The sequence below is a fragment of the Balaenoptera physalus genome (assembly GCF_965194825.1).
Source record: "Balaenoptera physalus genome assembly, chromosome: 1".
NCBI classification, from domain to species: domain Eukaryota; kingdom Metazoa; phylum Chordata; class Mammalia; order Artiodactyla; family Balaenopteridae; genus Balaenoptera; species Balaenoptera physalus.
The window spans coordinates 62,766,393-62,792,634 of record NC_138882.1 but is presented as its reverse complement, the minus strand read 5'-3'; the positions used below and the strand labels follow the sequence as shown (position 1 = coordinate 62,792,634).

Genomic DNA, 26,242 nt, shown 5'->3' with positions numbered 1-26,242 from the left:
CCCACAATTCACACTGCAGGATCTCAACAACTATATGCCAAGTGGATGAGCAAATGAATTTTTAATTTACTATTTCCCTCAAAAACTGTTTTGATAAATTATTGCAGTTACCTATTTCTCTTAGGATCATGTCTTTCTCCCCACGAAGGTCTCTGACATAAGACTGTTATTTATCAACAAATATTGGATTATTGAAAAACTGAGTGACTGTTCTTTCTTTAAATCCAAGGCTATCTGAAAGCAATGCCTTGGTCAGATAAGGCTCATTTTGCTTAGCTATTTTGCTTTTTAAAAAAAAATCTCTTGAAGTCCTATGTAATGCCTCATGGAAAAGTGATGTATTGGCTTTTACATATTGGCCCACGTGCTTTTTGGTGGCAGGCTGTTCACTGAAGGATTGTGGATCTTTATCGTGTGAATCCGTTCAAATAGCCAAAGTAACATACTGAATTTCAGTTTAGAACTCTCAAATTTTTGAGTAATTAATAAATCCATGCCTGGCAGATCAATTCCATTTATCAGACATTTATTAAACATATCTATTGGTGTAAGTCATAGACATTAAATCATTTATGAACATTTTTACTAAAATAACTTTTTCAAAATCTCCAAGAATTTCATATTTAAGCCCAAGAAAATACATAATGTCAATTGCATGAGAGCAGGGACCTTGTCAGCTCTTTTCAACACTGTATCCCAGGCAACAGTGCCTCCACAAAGTAGGGGGTCCAAAGATATTTGTCAAATGAACGAATAAGTTAGCACAATTTAATTTGGACACATTCTAACAAGTATTTTTACATGGTGTGAAAAGAAACAAGAGGAGTTACTATTTTAAAAAATTGATTTAAGTGACCCCTAGTATACAAAGAGAATTACTACAGCATTAAATCTACTTGGAGGATATTGCTTTGGTCTCAGTCTTGTCAGTCTTTTTCTGACAAGGTTATAGATATAGCCTTTTGTAGCTAGGAAAGTCTCTAATCCTTCTTCTGTAAACATGAACCTTGTTGAATCTAAGGACTAACTTTTGTAAGGAAGCATGTTTTCCTGTCTGAGGGGCAGCCTTGGTGAGGTTCATGGAAGCCTAACCCAGAACTGACAAGTGGTGGGCACTCAGCAAACATGGGCTGAATTAAATTTGTGGAGTTGTCAAGGAAGTTGTTGGAGTGAAGGGGCCTAGTGCAGATGTAGAGGAAGAGATTTTACTAAGGAATGACCTCTGTGGATAACTTTAAAAAGTAGTCATATTCTTGAGCCTACTCTAAAACTTTACCAAAATCTGAGTCATTACAAGAAGAATAGAAAATGGATAAGGGTTGCTTTTATCACCATACTTAATGCTCTATATTTGTGGACTTAAAGGCAGTGCTGCCTACTGGCAAGGTCTTCACTGATGTTTTTCTGTAATCCATGAAGTAGCTGTACACGATTGCCTGTGAATTCATGAATTATTGGGATCACTGGTACTCTATTATTATCTTATGACATATTTAGTTAATTCTCTGTTGCTTTGTATTATCTCTTTTTACTTGAGTTGGATACAGTTTTGTCAAGAATTTTTTGGAAAAAAGATATATTATAAATAATAAATTTAATTGAGTTGGCTGTTCTAAACTCAAATTTTAAAAATAAAGGCTAGGAATCTTCATGGAGTCAGAGAAATGTTGGGGGAGTGGAGAAATAAAACAGAGATGTGAGCGAGCCAGGCCAGAGCTTAGAGGGCACCAGTTTGCTATATTTTAGAACTTGGATGAGCAACGATGTGGCAGAAGGACAGAGCTATGATTGGGATTTGGAACCAGGACCCATCCCTCCCCATCAAGGTGAGGTTGGTCATTAGGACTTGGGTCCAGCAGCCAAACATGGTCTCCAGAGGGTCAATGACAAAGTGATTGGGAAAAAAGTAATCTGTGTCAGGATAGTGGCTCAACAGGTGGTGACGTGGGGGACACAGAACCCGGATATAAGCAATTCAGCACTGCTTAGGTTCAGGGAAAGGAATTCAGGTCCTGGGGGGGGCAAAGGCTGGGAGGAGACTGGGAAATACAGGCAGAGCTCAAGTCCTAGAGAGACCAGGAAACTGGCGTTCTAACTAAAAGGGAAATATCTGTGGACCTACTCAAAAAATGGAACCTCACATTGTGCTGTGAAGCAGGAGACTCAGCTTTGCACCTGCCACACCACCCCTCCTTACTTGGTGGCCCTCAAGCCCCTTTGATATAGCCCAGGACTCTGAAAAACACCATGTGAAAAATCAAGGTTCAGTGCTGAAGGGTTAAAAATTCATGGACTCGGGCATATGGGAAAAGAAGAGGAACCATCTGCCTAAATCTAGAGAATAAATTTAGAGAATGAGGTAGAAACACAGGTATAAAAGCCAGAGCTGATGATCAGGTGCACACAGGGTTGACAATTCCAAAGCCCATAGTTGACTAAAGCTGCTGCCCCTGGTCGAGTTTGGCTCTAGACACTGGGCAGCTAGGCCTGAAGGGTGGTGGGCAAATGCCGCCTCATGTGGAGAACAGGAGGTGGAAAGGAGTGAGGGGAAATGGGGGCTTCAGAGATTACAGATTTAACAACCATGTTGATTGCATATATGATTTAAACTTTAGTGAGATATTTCTTAGGGTTTTTTTATTCTTTAGCTTTAAAACAGGATGTGGAAAAACAGAGCTCATGATAAATGCCCACGGAATAAACAAACGAGTGATTGAGAAATAAGTGATGAAGCCCTGATGATATCAGCCATAAATGTTATAGATTCCTCCGGTGGCTTGTAGTATATCTTTTTAACAGCAGGTGATAACATTTGATGTCCTTTAGTCTACAGAATTTGTGTCCAGGGAAGAGACCTCAGAGTTGTTTTTTTTTTTTTTTTTTTTTTTTTTAAAGAATGTGCCTATTTCTTTTTTTTTTTTTTTTTAATTTTTATTTATTTATTTATGGCTGTGTTGGGTCTTCGTTTCCGTGCGAGGGCTTTCTCTAGTTGTGGCAAGCGGGGGCCACTCTTCATCGCGGTGCGCGGGCCTCTCACTATCGCGGCCTCTCTTGTTGCAGAGCACAGGCTCCAGACGCGCAGGCTCAGTAGTTGTGGCTCACGGGCCTAGGTGCTCCGCGGCATGTGGGATCTTCCCAGACCAGGGCTCGAACCCGTGTCCCCTGCATTGGCAGGCAGATTCCCAACCACTGCGCCACCAGGGAAGCCGTGTTTTTTTTTTTTTTACGTCGTTATTGGAGTATAATTGCTTTAAAATGTTGTGTTAGTTTCTGCTGTATAACAAAGTGAATAAGCTGTATGTGTACATATATCCCCATATCCTCTCCCTCTTGCTTCTCCCTCCCACCCTCCCTATCCCACCCCTCTAGGTGGACACAAAGCACCGAGCTGATCTCCCTGTGCTATGCGGCTGCTTCCCACTAGCTATCTATTTTACATTTGGTAGTGTATATAAGTCCATGCCACTCTCTCACCTCATCACAGCTTCCCCTCCCCACCGCCATATCCACAAGTCCATTCTCTATGTCTGCGGCTTTATTCCTGTCCTGCCCCTAGGTTCATTAGAACCATTTTTCTTTAGATTCCATTTATATGTGTTAGCATACAGAGACCTCAGAGTTGATCTTGTCCACTCCTCTCCTTTTGGAACCGAGAAAATCAAGGGTGTGACATGATGTACATGGTCCATGACTCCACGGAAGAGCAATACAGGTCTTTGGATATTAATCTAGTGCTCATTCCACGAGAAGGAATAAGTGTTTAGCTCTTTTCACTGATAGATTTCTATCAACATATTTTCTCATTTGATCACTCTCATTCTCTCATTTGATCACTCATTTCGGCAACTAGACAAGAGCAGTGGAAAAGAGTAAATTTACAAGTGACTGACCTGGGATTTAGAAACCTGCCACTGTGTGGCAGTGTAGTGTAGTGTAGTGGTAAAAGCTCTGGCCCTGTAATCAGGCTAGACCTGGGTTTGAATCCTAGCTCCTTACTTCCTATCTATTGGATCTTTGCCAGCTATTTATCTTCCATTTCCTCATCTTTAAAATGGGGAGAGTGATAATCATGTTAAGGATTGTTGTGTGGTCTGAATGCAAAAATGCATATGAAATAGCTGGTACTTATTTACACAAGCAATACAAATTAGCTATTACTGCTGGTATAGTACGCAGAACAATAGAACAATGGCAACTTTTGAAAGTAAACATGAGCTATAAATTAATCAATCCATAGACTTCTATTTTAGAGCATACTACATACTAGGTAGGTGTCAGTCAGATGTTTCGGGGGAATCAAAGACAGATAAGATCTGGCCCTCGCCTTTGAGGATCTACTAATTCATTGTCAATAGGGCTGGAGCTTGAATAAATTTAACCAGTAAATGATAAGCTTCAATTCAACAGATACTTGTCACACACCTACTTTTTTTTCTGTCTAGTTGCTGCAGGAAATACAAAGGGGAATGCGGCACAGTTAATGCCCTCAAGGAGCTCATAATCCATATAGAAGTTGAGCAAGGAGAAACATACACAAATAGCTAAACTGTGAGATCCTTGAGGGGTTGGGATGAAATCACATCCATCCCTGAGTAAGCTCAGTGTCTGGGGCTTAGTAGTGCTCAGCAAAGGTGGATGAGTGGAATGAAGGTGGAATGAATGAGTAAGAGTGTAGTAGAAAAATTCTTTATAACGAAGTAAAAGTCCCGGTAACATAGCTGAACTTCATCACTTACTAATAGTGTGAATTCCGACAAGTTACATAATCTCTGAGCCTCTCTTTTCTCATCTGTAAAATAGAGACAATACTGCCTATCCTCATTATTTTAGAATTGTAATAAACATCAAATGTCACAGTGACGCTAAAACACGTTATAAAACTATGAAATGTTTAAAGTTATTATTATAAGACTATTCAGAGAAGACTTCCCTGGTGGTGCAGTGGTTAAGAATCCGCCTGCCAATGCAGGGGACACGGGTTCAAGCCCTGGTCCAGGAAGATCCCACATGCCGCAGAGCAACTAAGCCCGTGCGCCACAACTACTGCCTGAGCTCTAGAGCCCGCGAGCCACAACTACTGAATCTGCAAGCCACAACTACTGAAGCCTGCACGCCTAGAGCCCGCGCACCACAACAAAGAGTAGCCCCCGTTCGCCATGACTAAAAAATCCCCGTGCGCAGCAATAAAGACCCAGTGCAGCAAATAAATAAATAAATTTATAAAAAAAAAAAAAAAGAACATTCAGAGAGAGAGAAAAGCTTTTGGTCTAGATTGTTATGCTTTGTGGAGAAAGCTTCCTTTAGCTTAAGAACAGGTTTACCTGAATTCCTGATGATCCTCCATTCTATACTGTTACTTGAGAAGCTGTAAGAGAGGATAGACCCATGGTCCTACCGTCACACGTTGGTGGGGAATCTGTCCAGTGTCCAGATGGAGTACAGTCCAATCTTTCCGGTCCAGATAAAGAGAATCCCTCATCACAGGTGAACTGGCATGTGGCCTTATAACTGGAATCTCCAAGAGGCTGGACACAGGTCTTTGTTCCATTCTGCGGGTTTGGGAGAGGTGCGCAGGTAACAGCTACCGTGGGCATGGCCGAGGAGGAGAGAGGAGGTTGTTTTAGAACACAGAAACTTAAATCAGTGTGTGTGTGTGTGTGTGTGTGTGTGTGTGTGTGTGTGTGTGTGTGCCCTTAATGTACCAGGGCAGCATGGGGTTAGAAATGGTTGTTTGAATTTCATGGTGCTTTGTCACCAGGTAGAAGTCTTGTACATGTGAAATAACAGCACTTGACAGTGGATTGATATCCTGAAATGCTCACCCCCAAAGAGCTTTAGAGGTGATTTAAAAGGCAGCTGGTGCTTTGTTGGGAAAGATAGTGATGCAGCTCATGTTAGTTGACCCTAGACAGGAGAAGGACTGGCTGTTTCCTTGATACCTTTTTCAGAGATAGACCTAATCACCTTGCCATAAAATAATGACAAGTGATTGGAAATAGGGAAATGGAGTAAAATACTTTTTCCCCTTCCATAAGTTCCTTCCCCCAACCAAGTGGTGGAAAGAATCTGGGTCCAAAGCCTGCCTCTGTTACTTACTAGCTATGTATCTCTGGACAATAAGCTTTCTGAATCTCAGTTGCTTCATCTATGAAATGGGAGAAAAAACAATCCTTGCCTTGCAGGGATCCTCAGTTATATAAAACAATAAGTTAACTAAGTCATAGGCAGAAATTAAATTAAAAAATATTTTAACAATCATGACACAAAGTAGGCACATAATGTAACTGGCCATCTGCAGATGCTCTTCCCACCAGTCTCATCCTACAGTGACCAACCCCAGATGACCCTACTTGTTCACCTACAAAAAAACAGTAAATAAGATCTCATGGTTCTTTGCCACAGTTTATCCATGTGGAGTTTGTGGTGCTAGAGGACTTGATTTGGTTGGAGATCATGCTGTGTGACTTTTGGCAAGTCACTTAACCTCTCTGAACCTCAATATGTTCACCTTTAAAATGTGGAGAATAGCATTAAATAGCTCCCAGGAGTTTTACAAGGCTAAAAAGTGAAAACGCTCTGTATGCAAATGTTAATGGCTGCCAAGATATCCCTCAGCCAATTAGTGAAATAAAACTCAGATTAAACATATTGGCATTAAAAAATGAAGGCTAAGAGAACGCATGGTTTAGGGTGTTTCTTCTTCACTGTTTGGCCTGATTGGGTAGTGTATGGCTTTAGACCAGAGACAGTGGTGGTGTGGATGAACCTAGGGCCATTTCCACTGATTTGAACTGCTTGAGGTTTTGAGAGCATTCTCTATTTCTCTTTCTCTCTCTTCCCTTCCTCGCTTCTCCTTTCGAGCTACATTTCACCCCCAACCCCCCAATCTCATCCCTTTGTCGAAAGACCTAGTTATTTTCTGCCACTTGAAAAGTCTTCTTGTATTCAGTGTGGGAGTGGTGGGTAAGGGAGAGCAGACAAGTCAAGAAGCCTATAAACTGTAAGGACAAATTGTGAGGGTGTTGGTACCATGAGTCCATTTGCAGTTCTTTTGTGGCCTTGCCTTCTGATAGCTCGGGTGGGGATACAGGGGCAAGGGGGACCTTGGAAAGGGAAATTGAGAACACTCTCTCAAGAGCATTACAACAGCTTGTGAGTGCAAGGCTTGTGGTACCTTCCTGCGCAGACCACATTTGGGTATTTCACTTGATGCTCGCCCGGCAACAAGAGGAGAAAGTTCGGTCAGAGTAAACAAAGAACTAAAAGCGGAAGGGAACTGGAAGTTCACAGGAAGCCATGGTGAGTGTAAGCCTCCTTGCTGTGAAACACCCACAGGCGGGCCAGTGTGGGGCAATGAACTGCAATCTGTGCCCTGAACAGCCCAGGGTTGTTCGGAAGGGTGCTAAGCATTGTAACCCCTCCTCAGGGACTCCAAGTTCTTCCCCAAAGCTGTGTGGACTTGGTAGTATATCCAGCCTTCAGTGTAGCCCGGGTGAGAGCTGAAGAGCCAAGGTCACAAGCCTCACCTTGGTCTCTGCAGACCCAGCTCAGAAGGTGTGCCCATCCCTAGCCCCTGTGGCTTGCCATGCTCTCTTGTGCCTGGGGCTAAAGGACACGCAGTTCTGTTGAGTTGGTCAGCCCCTTTGTTCGTTCGTTCGTTCGTTCATTCACTCACTGTTGACCTAACTTAACAGTAGTGCGTACGTGTGTGTGCATGTGTGTGCTTGTGTGTGACCTGAATAGCAAGTGGTTTCCTTTTTATTAAAAACATGTTTCTGCCTGCTTTCACTCATGTTGGAAGTGGGCATGAAGTGAAAAGCAAAGGCAAACAATGCAGAATTGGCTAGTATTTTACCTACCTAATTTTATTATTAAAATAGTATATATATGCATCATAAAAATACTAATCACATGGAGGAAAAAGTGGGAAAATATTGGAAGAATTCATACAAGAATGGAGAAACATAACCAGTGTCTGTTTTAGGGTTGGGTATTTGGGGGAGGTATTTAAGAGGATATTTTTGTTTCTCTATTTTCTTATTTTTCTGTAGCTTTTATAAATAAAAATTTTATTTTTTAAAAGCAGTATTTGCCATAAATATAAGTAAATATTTGGATACATTGAGTAGAAAAAGGAATGGGGAGTATAAAAAGCGTACCTCTGTCCTTCAATTCCTAAACACAGATGATTAGAACCGGTTCTATTCCATACAGTAACTGCCTTTACTTTATATCAAGTGTAATGCAGATAAATATGCTTATGCTGAAGATATACTTTTTTTCTTCTGAGAATCCTGTTGACCTTGCATGTACAGATTAGTTTCTTCCTCTTTTCATCAGTCTTCACTTTATCCTAAGTGGATCTCTCTAGTCTTACACAGATCTCGGAGGATGTTTGCAGCATCCTCCGAGATCTGCAAGATCTGCAAAGTATAAATTCTTCCCCTCCCATTCCACTATTAAACCCGGGAGTTACGCCCCATTCCACCATTGTACCCCGTGGTTCCGAGGAGCAAAGTGCCAGATCAGTCTTGGAACAACCATCCTGAGGCCAGTTCTTCCCTCTGGCCTTCTTTCCAGATACGATCATTAGCCAACTGAGAACAGCCCACCTGGTTCATGGTAGGAGCCTTCATATCCTGGGAAAGGCCCCAGGACAGAGTTGGCACCAGGCCACCACCCCACCCCCCTGCCACCGTCCTGTTGCCAGACATCCTGTCGCTTGTGGTACCTGCCTAGCCCCTGAAGGCATTTGCATTTTGGATCCCTGGGTTACCTGATGACAGTGTTTATTCATTTTCCAGTCCATTTCAAGTTTCTGTCCCCTAGACAGTTACCACCTTTAAAATACAGCTTTTTAAAATAAGCCTACAGTTTATTTCCAAGACACTGGAAAGAATTCATTTTACCTTGGCATTCTGGAAAAGAAGCATTCCAGTTCCCCGTATCCAAGCATTGCAGCACACTTGCTCCCACCAGGAGCAAGCCCTCATCACAGGTGAAGCTGCAGGTCGACTGGTACCTAAAGGCACCAAAGGGATGGGAGCAGTTCACCTGGGCCTTGTTTGAGGCTGGAAGATACTGGCACTGCAACGCTAAGGAGTGAGGAAGTGAGAAAGTAAGGGAGTGAGGAAAGTAATAAACAAGTACTCATTGATTTCCACCCCTTCACTCTTTCTAGTGCCAACAAGAGGGATTTCTGAATTGGGCATGTTTAACCTGGAGGACAAGAAAAGTGTCATATAATCCCAATGCCAAATGAAGGACTTTATGAGGAGATGTTGAGCCATTGTTAAGCATTTGGCAATATGTATTCATAGCTTAAAAAATATCATACTTTTGGACCCAAGAATCTATGCTAAGTATGTAACAAGATGCATATCAAAAATCAGTTCAGAGAATTTTTATCATGATATTATTTGTGAGAGCAAAATATTGAAAATGAACATAAATGCCACTAATTAGAGGCCAAAAATTAACTATCGTGGATGCATGAAAGGAATATGATATATTTCACCTTGGAAAGATATGGGAGTGGGAGGTGTCTCAATGTACAATGTCAAGTGAAAAAGCAGGATAAAAATTATATACACACTATGATCTCAATCATATAATGCAGATGGCCATAAATGGAGAGAGCACATGTATTCTATATATATTAAGTCTTTTCTCATCTTTAAAAGGGGAGCAATAGTTTTAACTACCTCATGGAGTTTGACTAAAATGCTCAATAAATATTATCTATTATTATTATTACTAATAGTAGTAGTAGCAGCAGCAGTAGTAGCAGTAGTAGTAATAGTCTTAAAATCATTATAGCTATGCATCAGGTGCAGACCTTGAATGTCAGAGTGGAAAACGCTAGGAAGGCCTACCAGGGGAGTTATTGAAACCACGTATCTAGATGCTTAAGAGAATAGTCAGTTCTCTCTTCTGGATGATTAGACATTTACCTTACTGGAGACAAGAATGTCTCCAGTGACCCCTTAAGACCATCTCCTTTTAAGCATGTCAAAGGGCTCTCTGTGTCTTTGTCTCTCAGACAATACATTCCCAGTACCTCCCATTCCCCTCGCTAAGCCTCACCATCATGGTGTATGATGATCTATTCCTCTACTGCCTCACTTTTTTTTTCAATTTTTTAACTGTAGTAAAATACACACAGCATAAAACTTATCCTTTACCACTTAACCATTTCTAAGTGTACATTCCAGTGGGATTAAGTACATTCATATTTTTGTGCAACTATCACCACCATCCATCTCCAGAACATTTAACAGCAACTACCTATTCCTCCTCTAGGCCCCAGCAACAACCATTCCACTTTCTGTCTCAGTGATTTTGACTACTCTAAGTACCTCCTACATGTGGAATCACTCAGTACTTGTCTTTTTGTGATTGGCTTACTACACTCAGCATAATGTCCTTGAGATTCATCCATGTTGTAGCATATGTCAGAATTTCCTTCCTTTTTAAGGCTGAATAATATTCCATTGTATGTATGTATATACCACGTTTTTCTTATCCATTCATCTATGATGGACACTTGGGTTGCTTCCACATTTTAACTGTTATGTATAATGCTGCTATGAACATGGGCGTATACATCTCTCTTCAAGACACTACTTTCAAACCACTGCCTCATTTTAAAATCAGGTATACTTAGACCCATGGTTCACATAAATTGCTTGGGATCTCACATGAAATGCCAATATTTTCACTTCTGGGACATAAATTCTTTGTGGGGTACCTCTTGTAAAAAAAATAATCTTCGTGACTTCCCTATGCCTCAGTTCTTCAAGAGCGAAATATTAAGAACATGAACTATTTAAAAGAGATCACTTTGTAAAATCAGATCAGAGACATATGATTTACAAGGTAATGTTATGATCATTATTTTACCTACATTTGTAAAGCTCATAGCAGTTTTTTAAAATAAATTTATTTTATTTTATTTATTTTTGGCTGCGTTGGGTCTTCGTTGCTCTGCGCAGGCTTTCTCTAGTTGCAGCGAGCGGGGGCTACTCTTCATTGTGGAGCATGGGCTCTAGGCGCCCAGGCTTCAGTAATTGTGGTGCGCGGGCTCAGTAGTTGTGGCCTGCGGGCTCTAGAGCGCAGGCTCGGTAGTTGTGGCTCACAGACTTAGTTACTCTGTGGCACGTGGGATCTTCCCGGACCAGAAATGGAACCCGTGTCCCCTGCATTGGCAGATGGATTCTTAACCACTGTGCCACAAGGGAAGTCCCTCGTAGCATTTTTAAGCTTGCATTTACACACATTAATCCACAACCAGTAGTGAGGCAGGTAAGGGAGATAATAGTACTCTTATTTTGCAGGTGACACTGAGTTTCAGAGAGACCAAAAGCTTGTTGCCAGGAAATGACAGAACTGGACTAAATGTCTTGTCATTACCCTTCCACTGTTCCATGCTGTTCCTCATGCATAATTCTTTCCTCCCAGCCCCTCCTTCCTTCATGCCAACTCACGACATCCATGTCAGTCCATGCCTTGCGTTTCAGGATACTGTAATAAACACATGCCTAAGACTGCCCTTACTCACCACTTCATCCCGAGTGCCCACACAAAGGGCCTGGAACATAGTAGAGTCTTAGTGAATGTTTGAATAATAAATGAATGACGGAACTCAATGCACATGCTGATGCGTTGAATAAGCTGAGAGGCGTGGAAGCAACGTTCTGCTATCACAGTACCTTGGCAGACTGGGGCTGGCGCCGTCCACTGTCCCAAATCAGTACATCGAACTGTGCCATCTCCTCTCAATGTGAAACCCTCAGCACAACGAAAGCTACAGTTGGTGTTGTACTGAAATGCTCTCGAAGACAGGGAGCAATCCATGCTTCCATGCACAGGACTCTCCAGAGGTTCACAGGCAATGGCTAAATGGAAAAAGCGATTGTCTGATACTGGGCAGTAGAAGGGCTCAATTCTTTATCAGAAGAGCCCCTTGAGAGATGCTCCATCTTTTCAACCCACATTGTCAGTATGTGCAGAACCCTAAATCCTCCTTTTACGAAAAGAGGTATCTGCCGGGAACACCTTGCCATGCCCCTCTTTACCTGGATCACTCACCTGCCCTTCGAGTCTCAGCTTAGACTTCACTTTCCTTAAGAAGCCTTCCCTGCCCACCCCAGCTCGGGCTAGAAGCTCTTCCTGTGTGCTCCCACAGCCCCTGTTGTTGAGCTGTTCATGCATTACTGTAATTCTGCCCCTTAGACCGCAGTCTCCTTGAGGCTGGTGTCATTCTTCCAGAGTTGTATTCCCAGAGCCTGGCAGTGTTTCGGACATTGAAGGTGCTATTTAAATATTTATTGGCAATATTTGTGAAATTGGATCTGGAAGGAGGAGATATAGAACAGACTGGACTTTTAAGGAAAAAGCTGCAACAACATAGCTTATTGTTGGCACTCTAATACCGAGCCCTATAAAATGATCCTGAAAGAGCCTTGTCTCTTGAACACAGGATGTCATCCTAATCAGACTTCAATTGCCAAGTGAGTGCAACCCAAGGTCAGTTCCTGAGCACAATTAAGCCCCGAGTGACCTCAGTTCTGATAAAGACTGGCTTCCTCCTGCTCTTCCTTGACAAAGCATTTCATCTCCAGGATACTCCTGGAGTTTTTCAGAGTATAAAGACTACCTGTACACTGCGACCTTAGACCTCTGTTTTTTACAGAGTCAGGGCATTTAAGAACCAAAGACCCTCTAGTGTTTCTCGCTTACTTGGCAGATGAGAAAAGTGAGGTCCAGAAATTTTAAGTGACATCCCTAAGGTCTTATATGTAGACAGTAGTAGAGCTGGGTTTAATAATCCAGGTCTCCCGGGAATTCCCTAATCCAACATTTCATTTCCCCCCATCCTAGTCCCCATTTTTGCTTTATAAGATGAAGGTGTGAGGCGATTACACAGAATTCAGTTTTGTGGTATTAGCTAACTGCCTAGAATTGTGTCACAACCTCTTTTTCAATGCAGTGTTCCTTTGATCCTTTGTCAAAGGCTACCACTGAGGGCTATGAGGAGCAATCTCTCTCTGTGTCCTAGTAGCCACTGTTCTGACTCCATCTGAAGTATAGGAAGGACACTCACCCACAGCTTCTATACACCAATGAGGCAGGGAGGGAAAAAAGAGGCAGAAACAAAGGCTGTCTGCGAGGTACATTATACAAGCTATTGAATTGTATACTTTTTATATACTTCATCCTCACTGAAGCTCCTTGCAATTCGTAGCTCATTTCATGGAGGAAAAAACCATGCCTCCCGGACATTGGACAACCTGTTTCAGTGCCAGAGCCTGGAGGAGGTCATCCTGACATTAAGAGCCCTTGATCTTTCCACTGTGCTGTGACTCCTTCCCGGTGCACTGGGGGCTGCTAATGAAAAATCCTACCCTCGAAGGCTGGCAAGGGTACAGTCCCCCAGCCAGGGCCAGTGCAGCAGAGTGTGTCCCAGTCCCTCACTCGATGGTCAGGTTCACATTCAAATTTGCAGCTGGAGCCATTGCAAAGGCAGTGAGGGGATGGACACAGTCCAGGGTTCCTTTGCTAGGGGCTTCCGGGAGCTGACACTGCATAGCTGGAGAGAACAACCAAGGACAGAGAGAAAGGTACTGAGGAAGGAGAAAAACCATGCCCACAGCTAGAGAGCAATGGTGAAACCACCTCTGGAAATCCAGGTGGCGCTAGGAATCTGTAAGGTTCAGGAGACCCTAGTGATGTTTGTCCAGACTTGTATGTAGTACCAGGCTTCAGGGGGACCTAAATCTCTTTAAAATAAAAGACTCCTTCAAGCTTTTTCTAATGTCCTTTATTCCCTTTACTGCTATAAACCTGTCCTGGTAGGTCTTCTAGTGTCTACTTACAGATGTAGATGCTACCCTTTCCCTCTTACGTGAAATTTATGAATGAGGTCGTTCTGAAATTGCTTGAGGGCAGTGAGTTTGGGGGAAAGGAGGACTTTTAAATTTTGTTTAAAATAAGTAGTAAAATCAGCCTCTTTTTTTTTTTTCTAGAGCTTGACACTCTTTTCCTATCTCAGATGAACACAATCTAGCTGAGTGGTAGGTAAAAGGAGAGTCAAGTTGTGGTGATTCAGGCCAGTTTCTCCATAAGCTAGCCAGTTTCATCTGTGCTCCCAGCAAGAACCAGGTGCAGTGGACATTATACATCCCCAACTGCCTGAAACTCACCTTTACACACTGGAGCTGGGGCTGTCCACACCCCCGAGGCTGTGCATTGCACCACCTCTGGCCCAACTAATGCAAATCCCTCTTCGCAACTGAAGCTGCAGCTGGACTGGTGCTGGAATGCTTTTGCAGAGTGGAAACAGGTCATGCTTCCTTGCTCAGGAGACCTCAGGGGTGGGCACTGGACAGCTAAAAACAACCACAGAACAATGGCATGAGACCTTAGATTATGCCTAGCACCTTGGAAGCCTTAAGATGCTGCAACAGCTGTCTGCATCTTCCCAAAGTGTCAGGCAGGTGATGAACTTTGATGGTTAAGTGGTACTTTCAATAGCTGTTTGGAAAGATCCAAGCATCCTTTTGTTGTTTACTTTTTAAAGAAGCAAGGTAAAAATTATCAAATTAATAATACCCAACCCCTAGATCATTATTGTACTCTGTTCACTTTGCAATTAACAAATGGAGAAGGACCCTTTTGTATTGCTTTTGCCTGAGAATCAAGAACCAAACTGACTACCTCACTCCACAGATACAAAATCATGAAAATTAAAATTAGTGTTACTCTGGTTTCCGGGTAAGAGTCACAAGCAGAATTTCCCATCTCGTGTAGATCCTCATTATTTCCCTTGTCTTTTAAATGGGGGGAGCTTGTTCTCCCCTCTGAAATTCTAGTTGTGAGTGAAGATGGAAAGAACTGGGTCTACATACCTACACACTGTGGAGGCGTATTCGTCCAGACTCCAGAAGCCAAACATTCCAGTTTGCTGGGTCCATTCAGTGTGTACCCTTCAGCGCAGTGGAAGCTGCACTGTGTGTTGAAAGGGAAGTTTCCCAGAGGGTGACTGCAGTTCATGAGCACGTGTTGAGGGAGGTCAAATTCGCTACACTCTGTGACTGTGGGGACGAAATATTGATTTCTTTCTTTGCAGGTGGAAAGACAATGTCAGGTTTGCTACAAGCTGAACTGTTTGTATAACCCACCTAAACCAACCTCCCTGGACTTCTAACACAACCTGTTCATCTTTAGCTTTGTATTGGTTGCAACTTGGGAAATAATCACTCTTTCACTGGTTTTTATTCCCAACAAGCAAAATTAGCCTGAAAGAGTTCTCTTTGTTTTACTGCCTTTTCATTTCCCTTTTACCTTTTGAGATTTGGGGAGGAAATGCTCTCTCTAAGAATAAAGTGTTTTAACCCAGAGTGTGTGTCTCTGACAATCTGAGTGAGGCAGACTGACAGATGGTAGAGAGAGGCCCTGGGACTAGCCTTTACTCACTGGAGCAACTCCAACATGATTTTCTTCCTGGCATCGCCTCTAGCACAAGACCAATGACCACAGTGCTATCAACAAAATAGGGGCCTCACCATATTCACATTCTGGTCCATAGAATCCAGGGTAACAGGAGCAGGTATAGTTTCCGATGGTCTCAATGCATTCTCCTTGCTTGCTGCAGGACATATCCTGGCAGGAAGCTGCATGGATACAGAAGGGTCACAATCATGGGCGTTCCCAGGAGGTGGGAAGAAAAGCTGGATTCTTATTCCAAGTCACAGACTTAGTCCCACTTGGGTAAGCTTGATCTAGCCAGACAACAGAAAAACCCCAGCATCCCCTGGAGAGCCAGCTTGTTCCCTGTGAAGGACACCGTCGGAGCCTGCTGGAGCGTTCCCTGGCTTCTATTTCAGGCTGCATTTAGTGTTGCCCGAAGAGGGGTTGCCATGTGTGGACAATGGAGCCAATACATGGGTAGACCGTGAAACTCCTCTGTGTGGTACAAAATAGCATGTGGCTTTTAACTAAGAGGGTTCATAGAGTTGTATTATTACGGAAACTCCTATGACAAATATCACAGCATGGAGGTTAGGAACCCGGGGGTGGCAGGGGTCTTGCATACATAGTCAGAATCCACTCCTAATATTATGTGACCTCAGGCAAGTTACTTCTTTGAGCCCAACCTGCCCAATGTTAGGGCCAAAGCCCTTCCACCGTTGGTCTGTTTTAAGTCTATGCCCGACACCACATGGCGGAGGAGCAGAGGAGCTGAATGAGATGTTTAAGACCTACTCATGGTCAAGGACAAATGACCTTATGGGGAGCTGTGTCACAAGTCTACATATGCCAGATTTAGATGGTACAGAGATGACTGGCCTGCCAGGCCCTCCTCACTAAGTCTATGCCACTTGGGTGACAGCACAGAGAAGGGACAGAGTTTCTTTCCTGTAAGAGACTTGTTGAGGGTGTATGCACTATGCCCTTGGTGGTCGATTAGTATTAGAATTGATACCATGAAAGCGCTGAGAGTGTTTTTATTGATGAGGTCATAGCTGGGAGCAAGGTCTGTGGCTGAACTCTTTTCTGGTGGTGTTTCCTAAGCCCAGCCAACCATTGGTCCACATTGGGGTCAATCATAAGAGGCAATCCATATGTCACATAGCAGGTTGTGCTATTTGGTCTCTATAGTCCCTCTTAACCCTGAGATGCTGTAGCTCTCTAAGCCATGCAGTGTTCTACAGCAGGAAGTTCCCATGGCAGCCAGTGAGTTTGGTGAAGCTGCACTGAACCACTGGGAAGGGTTCCAGGTAAAGAGAAGATGCAGGAAGCAACAGGAGCTCCTAAATAGAAGTTTGGTCCATGTCTTCCACCCTATTCACCTTGACCCACCAGTGCCTTACGGTAATACCTGACTGCCCTATGCTCTCGGAGCATAAAAATTTTGTCCTGACTGTAGCTTCCTCAGGATCTCAGAACTCTAGGAATGGAAGAACAGCCAATGTTCTGTATTCTATTCCATTTCAGGGTTTCCAGGCAGGTTAATAACTTATCTATTTCTTGGATCTCCAGGAAAGAACATAATGGTGACTCAATGAATCAATCTTTTTTTGTTTTTTCCTTGACACCTTGTTCTGAGGTCTAAGTAATCCTGACATTTAGGGAATTATTCCAGCTTAGTTTTCTTGTTGCAGTGTAGTGTACCTATCTATTTCTCATCTATCTCCCACAGAGAACTGATGGTTCCCTACATTCTTTACATCTTGGATGGCAAAATGGCAGTCAATGCCTAGAGTATTGCATTAGCGGAGGTAGAAGCCAACTGTGTTCGGGTGAAATTGTACCAATTAGTGACGCCTGCCGTTGTTGCAGGCTAGGGGAGTGGCCTTGTTCATTATCATTCATGCCAGTAATTTTCAATCTCTTTTCTTCCTCGCAAGCTTTGTTGAGGAAGACTATCTTGCAGATAGGGAGGCTGAAGTTTGAGTGGGGAGGGGAAGCAGTGGCATATTGGAACATCTCGTGGCAGCCAAGATAATCTGAGCAGGACAGTTGTAGGGAGGCATAGCCCAGGAAGGGTAGGAAGCTGACTGACAGAGCAATAGGGTGAGCTCACCCTCTCGTAACGTCCGTCCTGGCCTCTAAAGAACAGGTCATTATTTTATTTATTAAACATAAGAATAAGTTATTTGTAAAACGAGATCTGACTACATGACAACGCGTGTATGGGTATGTTTCCCCTCAGCTAGGAGGCTGTATGAGGAGAGGGAGAAAGTACAGGGAATACTCTATACTCTGTATTCTGTTCCATTATTGTTGAGGACTTCTGAGGGGAGGTGTTTATAATCTAACAAATTTAGAACATATATAGCAGAGTGTGGGTGACATCTGTAAGACGATTTATTGAAGAAGAAGCTTCAGAGTATTCAGGACTCTCTTGCCCAGGGCAGTCCATACTCTCCCTAGCTACAGTGTTTGTATGCTACCCAGGGCAAGGTGGGCTCCTCTGGATGGGAAGCCACATCAGAAAGATGGAATCAGTTCTGGCACGAGGCACATGACCACAGGAAGACCAAGCTTTCACGCAAGGTCTGCTTACTCTGGAATCTGGAGAGTGGAGAATCAAATATACTCACAGGATCTCACCTTCAGTTACCTCTTCCCTTTCCTCACCCCTCATCCCCTACCAAAGTCCAATGGACCTGGAGATATGTTGTTGTTGAAGGGAATCTGTAAAGCACTGTCATCCTTGGTCATGTTCTCAAATTGCCTCCTGAGAATGTTGAGCAAAGAGTGTGGTCGCATATGTGGCTAAAAATACCACCTTTGGAGTAAACATGAGTTTGAAACTGGCTCCATCATCAAGGAACTCGGAATCTTGGGCAGATTCTTGAATAGCTCTGAGCCTTTCCCTCATCAGCAAAATGAGGGCAGCAGAAGGAGCTGATTGATGAGCTTCTCATGAGGACTAAATGCAACTAATACTAAATGGACTAACGACACATGAACTAATAGTGATGCCTGGAACGTACTGATGTTCAATAGGTATTAGTTACATCTGTATCTCCTAGAGGCAAGGCCAAGTTCCCTCTCAACTTACACAGTCTCTTATTCTAGGGCACAGTGGTACAAACAAGCTCTGGACATAAATTTTAGGAGACAAATTTCCTGAGCATCTATTTCATCAATTATACATTAGATGAAATCAATCAATACATTGATTCTCCACTCTCCAGAAGGGTGGACCAGATGATATTTAAAATTTCCTTTTGGCTTCAAAAGGCCAGTTTTCTCTAATCCTGAGCTTATATTCTTCAAGGTGCTCAATAATGCTGCTTGATTGACAGTTTACTCTTTCTTTTCCTGTCCCTGACTTTGAGACTCAATGCTATTGACTCAGGGGCTATATTAACGAAGCAGGGAAGGCATTTTTTTTTTATAAACAGTCAGATTTCAGTGCAGAGAAGGCCCTACCTGTATAGCACAGCGCCCGCTTTTTTTTCCCGCAGGGCTCGTCATTCCACTTGCCAGGGGCTGACAAGCTCTTGATGTAGATCTCCACGCAGTCCTGATTGTTCTTCTTGTTGTTGGGCTCGTTGTCAGCCCAGTTCTCAGCCTCCTCGGTGAGAGTCTTTCTGGTTCCCACCCAGGTCCACTGGTTGTTGATCTTTCGGATCCCAATCCAGTAGTAAGAACTGTAGTAAGGTATGGCCTCATTGAGGTAAGCAATCTCATTTTTATTCTGGATAGCTACTAAATCCGTGTAGTACTTCTGGCAGAATGCCCGGGAATAATTCCATGAATATGATTTGTTGCTGTAGTGATAGGTCCACGCTGCCACTTCTTTCTGGTTAATTAGCTCTAAGGAAAGGAAAGTGTGGGTCAGGTTAGCACCCCTAATGAGAAGGAGATTGTGAGCATAAGTACACTTCTGTGTAGTCAGATGAGTTGGACTAGAAGACAGATACCAAAAACATGACCGTTTTATGTCTAATCCGGTTGTTTGAAGCAAAAAGAGTGGTTTCCATCTTTTACTTGAAAGTATACAGGAAGATGGAATAAGAAAATGTCCCCTTCTGAGGATCCTTGGTATTCAAGATCTGGAATCATAAGATATAAGAGTTGGAAGGGACCGTGGAGGTCATCTAATCTTCTCCTTTTATAAATGGAGGAGACATTAAATAATTTGCCCAAGCCCAAAGTAAATGACATGGAAAATGTCTCAATGGCGGCCTCATATCTCCAGGTGCTACCTCTTCACATGGAAAGTAAGATGCTTTATGATCTGGCACCTACCTGCTGGTCCAGCCTCATCACCCACCATATTTACTTTTTTAGCAAAACGTTAAGTCCCACTTCCATGCCTTTGCACATGCTCTTCCTGCTCTTCTGGCTGCCCTGACCGCTTAGTGTGGTAACTTTCCTCCCCTACTTTCCTGACTTCTTCAGGTGGGCTTGGTATTCAGCTCCCACTGCACCCTTCTCTGTCTCCACCTCCCTTACTTCCAGGTATTGCAGCATCTGTCTATATGACATGGGTCGCATGTGCTAGATTTTGAATCCTGATGGTGGTCTCTTTTTACCTCTGGATTCTTAACACCAAGCACAGAGCCTGGCACTTAACAGGCATTCTCTCCATACTTGTTGGGTGAAACACAACAGGTTTGTGGCAAAGGCTCATTGTATCTCCCGGTTTGCAATCTTACACTCATCCCACTGCTCTGGGCCGTTTCCCTTTGATAAATTACTCTACTTCCTCCATCTCTGCTTACTCACTTGTTAACATAGGGCTTAAAACAGGCCTTTTAAAGAGATGTTTGTGAACTCAAATGAAATAAAGAATGTGCCCCTTAAAGGTATAAAGGGCACTATGATGCGAGGTATTGTTATCCTAGCCGGTGGGAGCTCACCCCAGCCAGAAGAGGCCAGTTCCCATGTGAAGAGGTGTACAATGTAAGCAATCAAACCTGGAAATGGCTCTTTTTCCTGTTTATAAAGTCTCGTTCCTATTCAACCTTCTTCTCTGCTGCCCACAAGAGGGTCGTTTCAGTCTGTCCCTCCCTCACAGGCACCTCTGTGGCATTTTTTTGCCTGAAGACTTTATTCTGATGTCACCAGGGCTGCATATTGGCTTGCATGGACTCTAGGCAATTTTGCCTTTGGAGTTCCCTTCCTCGATAATAAAATATTAAAAACTATTTTATAACTGCATTGGTATAAAGATGAACATATTAGTATTATACACTAAAACATTTTTTTGGGCCTAGAAGGAAATGATTTTTAAAGAAATTAAAGCATTTTTGTGGGTCCCTAAAGGTAACGTGGGCCTGTGTCTATTGAGTCTAATGGATAAGTTGGTCCTGGGTATATCTGTTTACGTTCTTCCTGAAGCCTTTTCTACCAATAGGATGGTGTCGGGTGCATTTTTCCTCCAGGAATCTGGGCTTGAACTGTTTTCTAATACCTAACAACAACCGGCTACCATCCTTAACTTCTCCCACTTGGAGAAGTTACCCTAATCACTGAGGGCCATGTGAAGGGTTAGCATAAATTTTACCAGAGATCAGGGCACTGAAGCAAAAGAGTTGGGTGGTTCTGAAGACCACTCTCTGAAATCTCCAGTTCCAGATGGCTTTTAGGCAGCTGGCCTGTAATAAGAAAAGAAAACTTCCTTTTAGTATCCATGTGCAATCAGTGTGGCCAAAAAATTCTAGTTAATAATCATGGTATTGAGTTATAATCCTGCCTGTTTCCGTTAGGGGGTGGCTTAAGCCCTCTGCTCCTTTTTTATTTCTCACTGCTCTGCTTGAGTCCTACCCCAGTTGGACACTGCACCAAGGCTCAGGACAAAATTCATTTCTTCATTCATTCAACAAATATTTATTGAGTAACTACTTTGTGCCACTAGTATTTGCTTTTCTGACATATTTTGTAATATTTATGTAAAAAAACACTGTCATTATTATTATGCAGTAATCTCCCTTTAAGAACTGGTATGCCATACCCAAGATTAATAGGAAGTCACACAGAAACTCTATGATCCACACAGTTGTCTGACCTATACTTTGATGCACAGAGCATCAACTAATTGTGCTGTGCTATGTCGTCTATCCTGTATTATTGATCTATGTTTTCTTTTCTTGCTTTATCATTTCAGCATATATCTATAATATTATCCAATGCTTAATGTATACATGTATACATACATATATGTTTAATTTTTATTAATATATGAATAATAAACTTATTTTCCTTGGATCTATAGCAAGTATGATTTCTCATGAGCTCCCTTCTGTTGGGATTTCATCAAATCTATTAACATTTTTAAAGTGTTTTTAGACAAATAAGTTCTGTAAATGTTCATCCAACACCCTCATGTTACACATGAAAATACTGAAGGTTGAAGAGTCTAAAGTAACATTCAAAAGGACAGAAGCAGAGCCTGACTTTGAAACAAGAGGTTTTTCCACTTTACTTTTTTACTTTTGTAAACCTCCAGGCTTTCAAATCCATGCTGTGTTGTTGTCAATGAGAGAATATGTGACATGACCAAGCCTAGCTGCCGCATCTGTACTCATCCAGAGCTACCCCAATATAACCACCAACATAAAAATTGTGCATTTGCTTTGCAACTGAAGCTTTATTGCTCTTCCAGCCAGATTGCTACCCCAAACCCTTCCCATATAGAAATTCTCAATTGCCACAGCTGGGCTCCAGAGATGTATGATGTAGGCTGTATGGGGAGGGGGGGTGGTGGTAGTGTGTGTGTGCACATGCACAGTGCATATACACTGTTGACCACAGCCAGACCAGACAGTGAGGTGGATACAACACAAATCAGTGCAAGTCTCCCAGATAGTGGGGTTATCTTTTTATAAGAAGCCTGGCACTTTTCCATCTAGGAGTTTCTGAATATTGTCTTTAAAATAAGCAGGCATATTTTGTGTTCTTATGAACTAGGACACTAATCAACTGGCCTCTGCAGGACCTATTATCAAACACTGGGAGTATCATAATGTTATGATTTATGGTGCTGTTTATTTGCACAGGAAGTATGGTGATAATTCCTTAGTGGAAACTTAATCCCATGGAGTTCTCTGTGGATTGTATTATATCACCAGCTATTATTAGTACCATATTTCTATTCAGTACCCAAAGAGTACCATGCCAGGTTCTACAGCAGAAATCTTTAAACCAGAATGAGCCTGGCTTCCCAAGGGGTACACAAACAAGGAGGATTCAAGTAAATCTGTGTTCAGATTCTCAACTCCAACATGTGCACTTTCCTAAAACCAACCTGCCTACAAATGTGTCCTTCTCCCATTTTATAAAAGAAATCATACCTTTTATAACTTGACTCTTATTTATCATTAGGCCTTGCCTCTGTATGTAAAAAACATCAGTGGGTGTGCCAAACAGAGACCATCCAAAATATTGGTTTAGATCTTGACAACTTGAATGCTTCAAATGATAGTGTAACAAATCTGTTTCAAGTCCAGTGGTTTCCATTTCTCTCTTTTCATCAGCTTTGATGAAGACCCACTTAAGTTGTCAGATTCTAGACCATTGACTAAATGTTGATAATACATCACTATGTAATTTGGGACATGAAACTTGGAAGGAATTCAAAGAATTGAGAGACATTGCTATAATAAGCTTCCATTTCCATTTACTTAGTCATATGAATAAAAGTCCTTAATGCTTAAAATCCTCAAAAAACAAAATTTAGGAATAGAATTGATGCTGAACTTGTTTGATTGTATCAATAAATAATATTCATACAAGGTTACATGAATAGGGAAAAAGCCCCTCTTCTCATGTAGAGATGCATCTTCAACAGCATTTTAAATAGGGAAGTTTAAATTACTTATCAAAATTTGTAGTATGTTTATGCTATTTTATTTAATTGTGTACTAAAAGTAATTGTCATGCTAACTCAATCAAAAAGGTGAAAAATTTAGCAGAGATTTATGGTTTCAGAAAATTGCATCTTTTACATTTCAACTTAATTATATTTTTATTTGTGTAAAGAAGTATGACATAGTGATCAATAAAATACTTTAACCTTAAAAATGAATTAGATTTAAATTCTGTAGAGGAAGTGAAATAGAAATAGGTATTAAAGAAGAGAAAATAAATAATATAAAATTCCCTACTATTAGAAACTAGTTTATGTTTTTTTAAGTGATAAGTGTTATCAGATCACGATGGTATTTTATTCCATTGGATAAATTCTAGGAAATGATGTTATATTTATTTACTGTAAAAGGCCAATCTTTATAATGTACTGGAAATTCCATCTTTTATTTAAAAACTTATGATGAAAAAACCTTTCTAAGTGGAGAGCTAAAATTTTAGCTCTCCACTTAGAAAGGTTCAAGAGGTTATCTAGTTTTTCAGAATTTTTTTGGAGGTACAGAAGCAAAAATATTGCTGGTGAAGAGCACAGTAGTGTAGCCTAATGAAGGGGACCTCAGTATTTGCCTTTGAAACTCTACTGCGTTTCTTCTCGGGTAGATTGGAGGAGGATCGCAGTGTTTTTAATCTAGTGGTGCTCTTCCTGTGCCCTTAGAAAGTGGTTTTCTTCCTGTAGAGAGTATTTCTAGGGGTTTCTCTGGCTTTGGGACCAGCTCAAGGAAGTGTGTTGGGACAATGACCAGATGAGGCTCCTTTTCCCTGTCTCCATTCCCAACTCCTCCCACCATCCCAACAGAGCTGTTTTATGGTTTAACTTGCTTGTTTAAACTTTTCAGTATGGTTTGGTTTAAACAAAATAGAGAGAGAGAGAGACAGAGTGCTAGTTTTGAACATTTTAAGGTTTTAGAGGACTGGTAAGTGCTTCTGGTCAAGACACAATATCTAAGAAAGGAAAATGCAAGTCATTGTGTGTCCCCTGCTTTAATCTGACCATACTTTTCTGTTTTTTAAAATCAAATACCAAGTATCACCTCTCATAGAATGTTTGAGAGCTGTAGGAAACCGTGAAGATTACTCCAAATCAATTAGGCATTTCTCCAGCATTCTTCAGCAGGCCTTTTGGACCATGGATGCTCGAGATGGGACCACCATCACTGCCTATCACTGAGACTCAGCGAATTTAGATGATTTGCCGAAGCTTCCGCACCGCAATGCATGTTGGGTTAACACAGTGATTCTTATTTTCACAGAACTCGTGTACTCCTTTGAAAGTCTGATAAAAGCCATAGTCAGGATTCTTTTTTAAAAAATTGCAGACTTGCAACTTTTTAGACAATTTCAGAAGGTTCATGGACCCCAAGTTCAAATCTCTGTGTTAACTGTAAGGCAGCACCTTGACTCATTGGCAAATGACAAGGGTTTTGTGTGTGGGTGTGGAGGATGAATGATGCTTAAAAATCTTCATTCGAGTAATAATTTCCCTCTGAAACTTCCTTGGGGTGGGTAAGCCTTCTCACATCTGCCCCTGCTCTCAGTGTCATCTTTAGGACAGTGGTCTACATTGGTGAAGAGTTAAGGATTCTGTCCTGGTGTTTGTTACTAAACAAGTTACGTGTTGAAACAGCAGGAAATGCCTCTCTAGGAGGAGCAGCTGTGTGCTCTGCTAATTTTTACCTTAATGTTCTTTGGCAACCTGCTTCAAACTGGAAGTCACTGGGAAGGAGTCTGAGATGGGGTCATTAGAATAACATCCTGTGCCTGTATAAACCTTCATGAAGGCTGCTTTGCACCGTGGTAATCTTTAATTTTACTTTTCAAATGACTAAAAGTGATTGCAGGGTGAAGAGAGAGGCAGAGACAAAGTAGAAGGAGCCAGAAGTGTTTTTCCCTCGACCTTTGCACAAAAAGAGGTAGTAAATGCCAGTAGGAATCCCATGGCTGCCAGCATTCTGGGTGGCTTACAAAGTTGGCAGGAATGGTACCATAGAAAGGCGATTGGGGGAGGGGCAGAGTCAAGATGGCATACTAGGAGGATGTGGAATTCGCATCTCTGCACAACTAGGGCACCTACCAGGCACTGGTGGGGGACCACGGACACCTAAGGGGACGGGAGGAACCCCCAGCGACCGGGTAGGACGTGGCACATTGCGGGGAGTGAGGAGGGAGGAGAAGTGGAGGCAGGACAGGACTGGCACCCACACACCCTCACCCAGGACCTTGCCTCCAAACTGGGCAACTCCACACTCCGGTGCTGCCTCTCCCCGTCTGCACAGGTCCTAAGCAGAGGCCCCGCCCCGTGCTTGAACGTCACCCTGCTAGACCCTGCCACCAAGGCCTTTTCTGGCTGCATGGGTCCTGAGCCTAGGCCCCACCCACCCCTAAACCCCACCCCTGCCTAAGTTTCACCCCCACCTAAACTCTGCCCCCCATAGCCAAGGCTTTTTTTTTTTTCTTTTTTCCTCTTTTAGATTGGGGTTTTGTTTTACCTTGTTGATTCATTGTTGATTCATTTATATTTTTATTTTTTCTAATAAATCTTTTCTTTTTCTAATTTTATTTCATTCTTTATACTTTGCTATCATTCTGCTCTTTTGGGCTTGTTCCCCTCTTTTCATTTTTTTTTCTTTTTTCTGTTGTGGTTTTCTTTTACCTTCTTGCTGTTGTTTCAATTATATTTTTATTTTTCCTAATAAATTTTTTATCTTTCTAATTTTATTTTGTTTTTTATTCTTTCTTATTGTATTGCTCCTTTTTTTCTCTTTTATTTTTTCTTTTTTTTGCTGCGCCACACGGCTTGTGGGATCTTGGTTCCCAGGCTGGAGGTCAGGCCCAAGCTACTGTGGTGGGAGCTCTG

The 26,242-nt window shown here is 42.2% G+C and overlaps 2 protein-coding genes across 5 annotated transcripts in view; one reads left to right on the top strand and one right to left on the bottom strand.

The window, feature by feature from the left end:
• FIRRM (FIGNL1 interacting regulator of recombination and mitosis) overlaps positions 1-26,242 on the top strand; it is a gene marked incomplete at its 5' end in the record, with an annotated part of 325,889 nt that overhangs the window by 119,510 nt on the left and 180,137 nt on the right. The gene's annotated exons all lie outside the window — the stretch shown is intronic.
• SELP (selectin P) overlaps positions 1-26,242 on the bottom strand; it is a 54,954-nt gene that overhangs the window by 9,221 nt on the left and 19,491 nt on the right. For 2 of the 4 annotated variants that reach the window (XM_082413470.1, XM_082413471.1), the window contains exons 2-9: positions 21,029-21,119; positions 18,946-19,332; positions 15,567-15,674; positions 14,910-15,095; positions 14,205-14,390; positions 11,712-11,897; positions 8,910-9,095; positions 5,396-5,581 (exon numbers count right to left, since the gene is read on the bottom strand). In XM_082413470.1, coding sequence (XP_082269596.1) covers positions 5,396-5,581; positions 8,910-9,095; positions 11,712-11,897; positions 14,205-14,390; positions 14,910-15,095; positions 15,567-15,674; positions 18,946-19,332; positions 21,029-21,119 — 1,516 coding nt within the window. The remainder of the gene's footprint in view (positions 1-5,395; positions 5,582-8,909; positions 9,096-11,711; positions 11,898-14,204; positions 14,391-14,909; positions 15,096-15,566; positions 15,675-18,945; positions 19,333-21,028; positions 21,120-26,242) is intronic. The other 2 variants (XM_082413472.1, XM_082413473.1) reach the window with 2 other exon arrangements.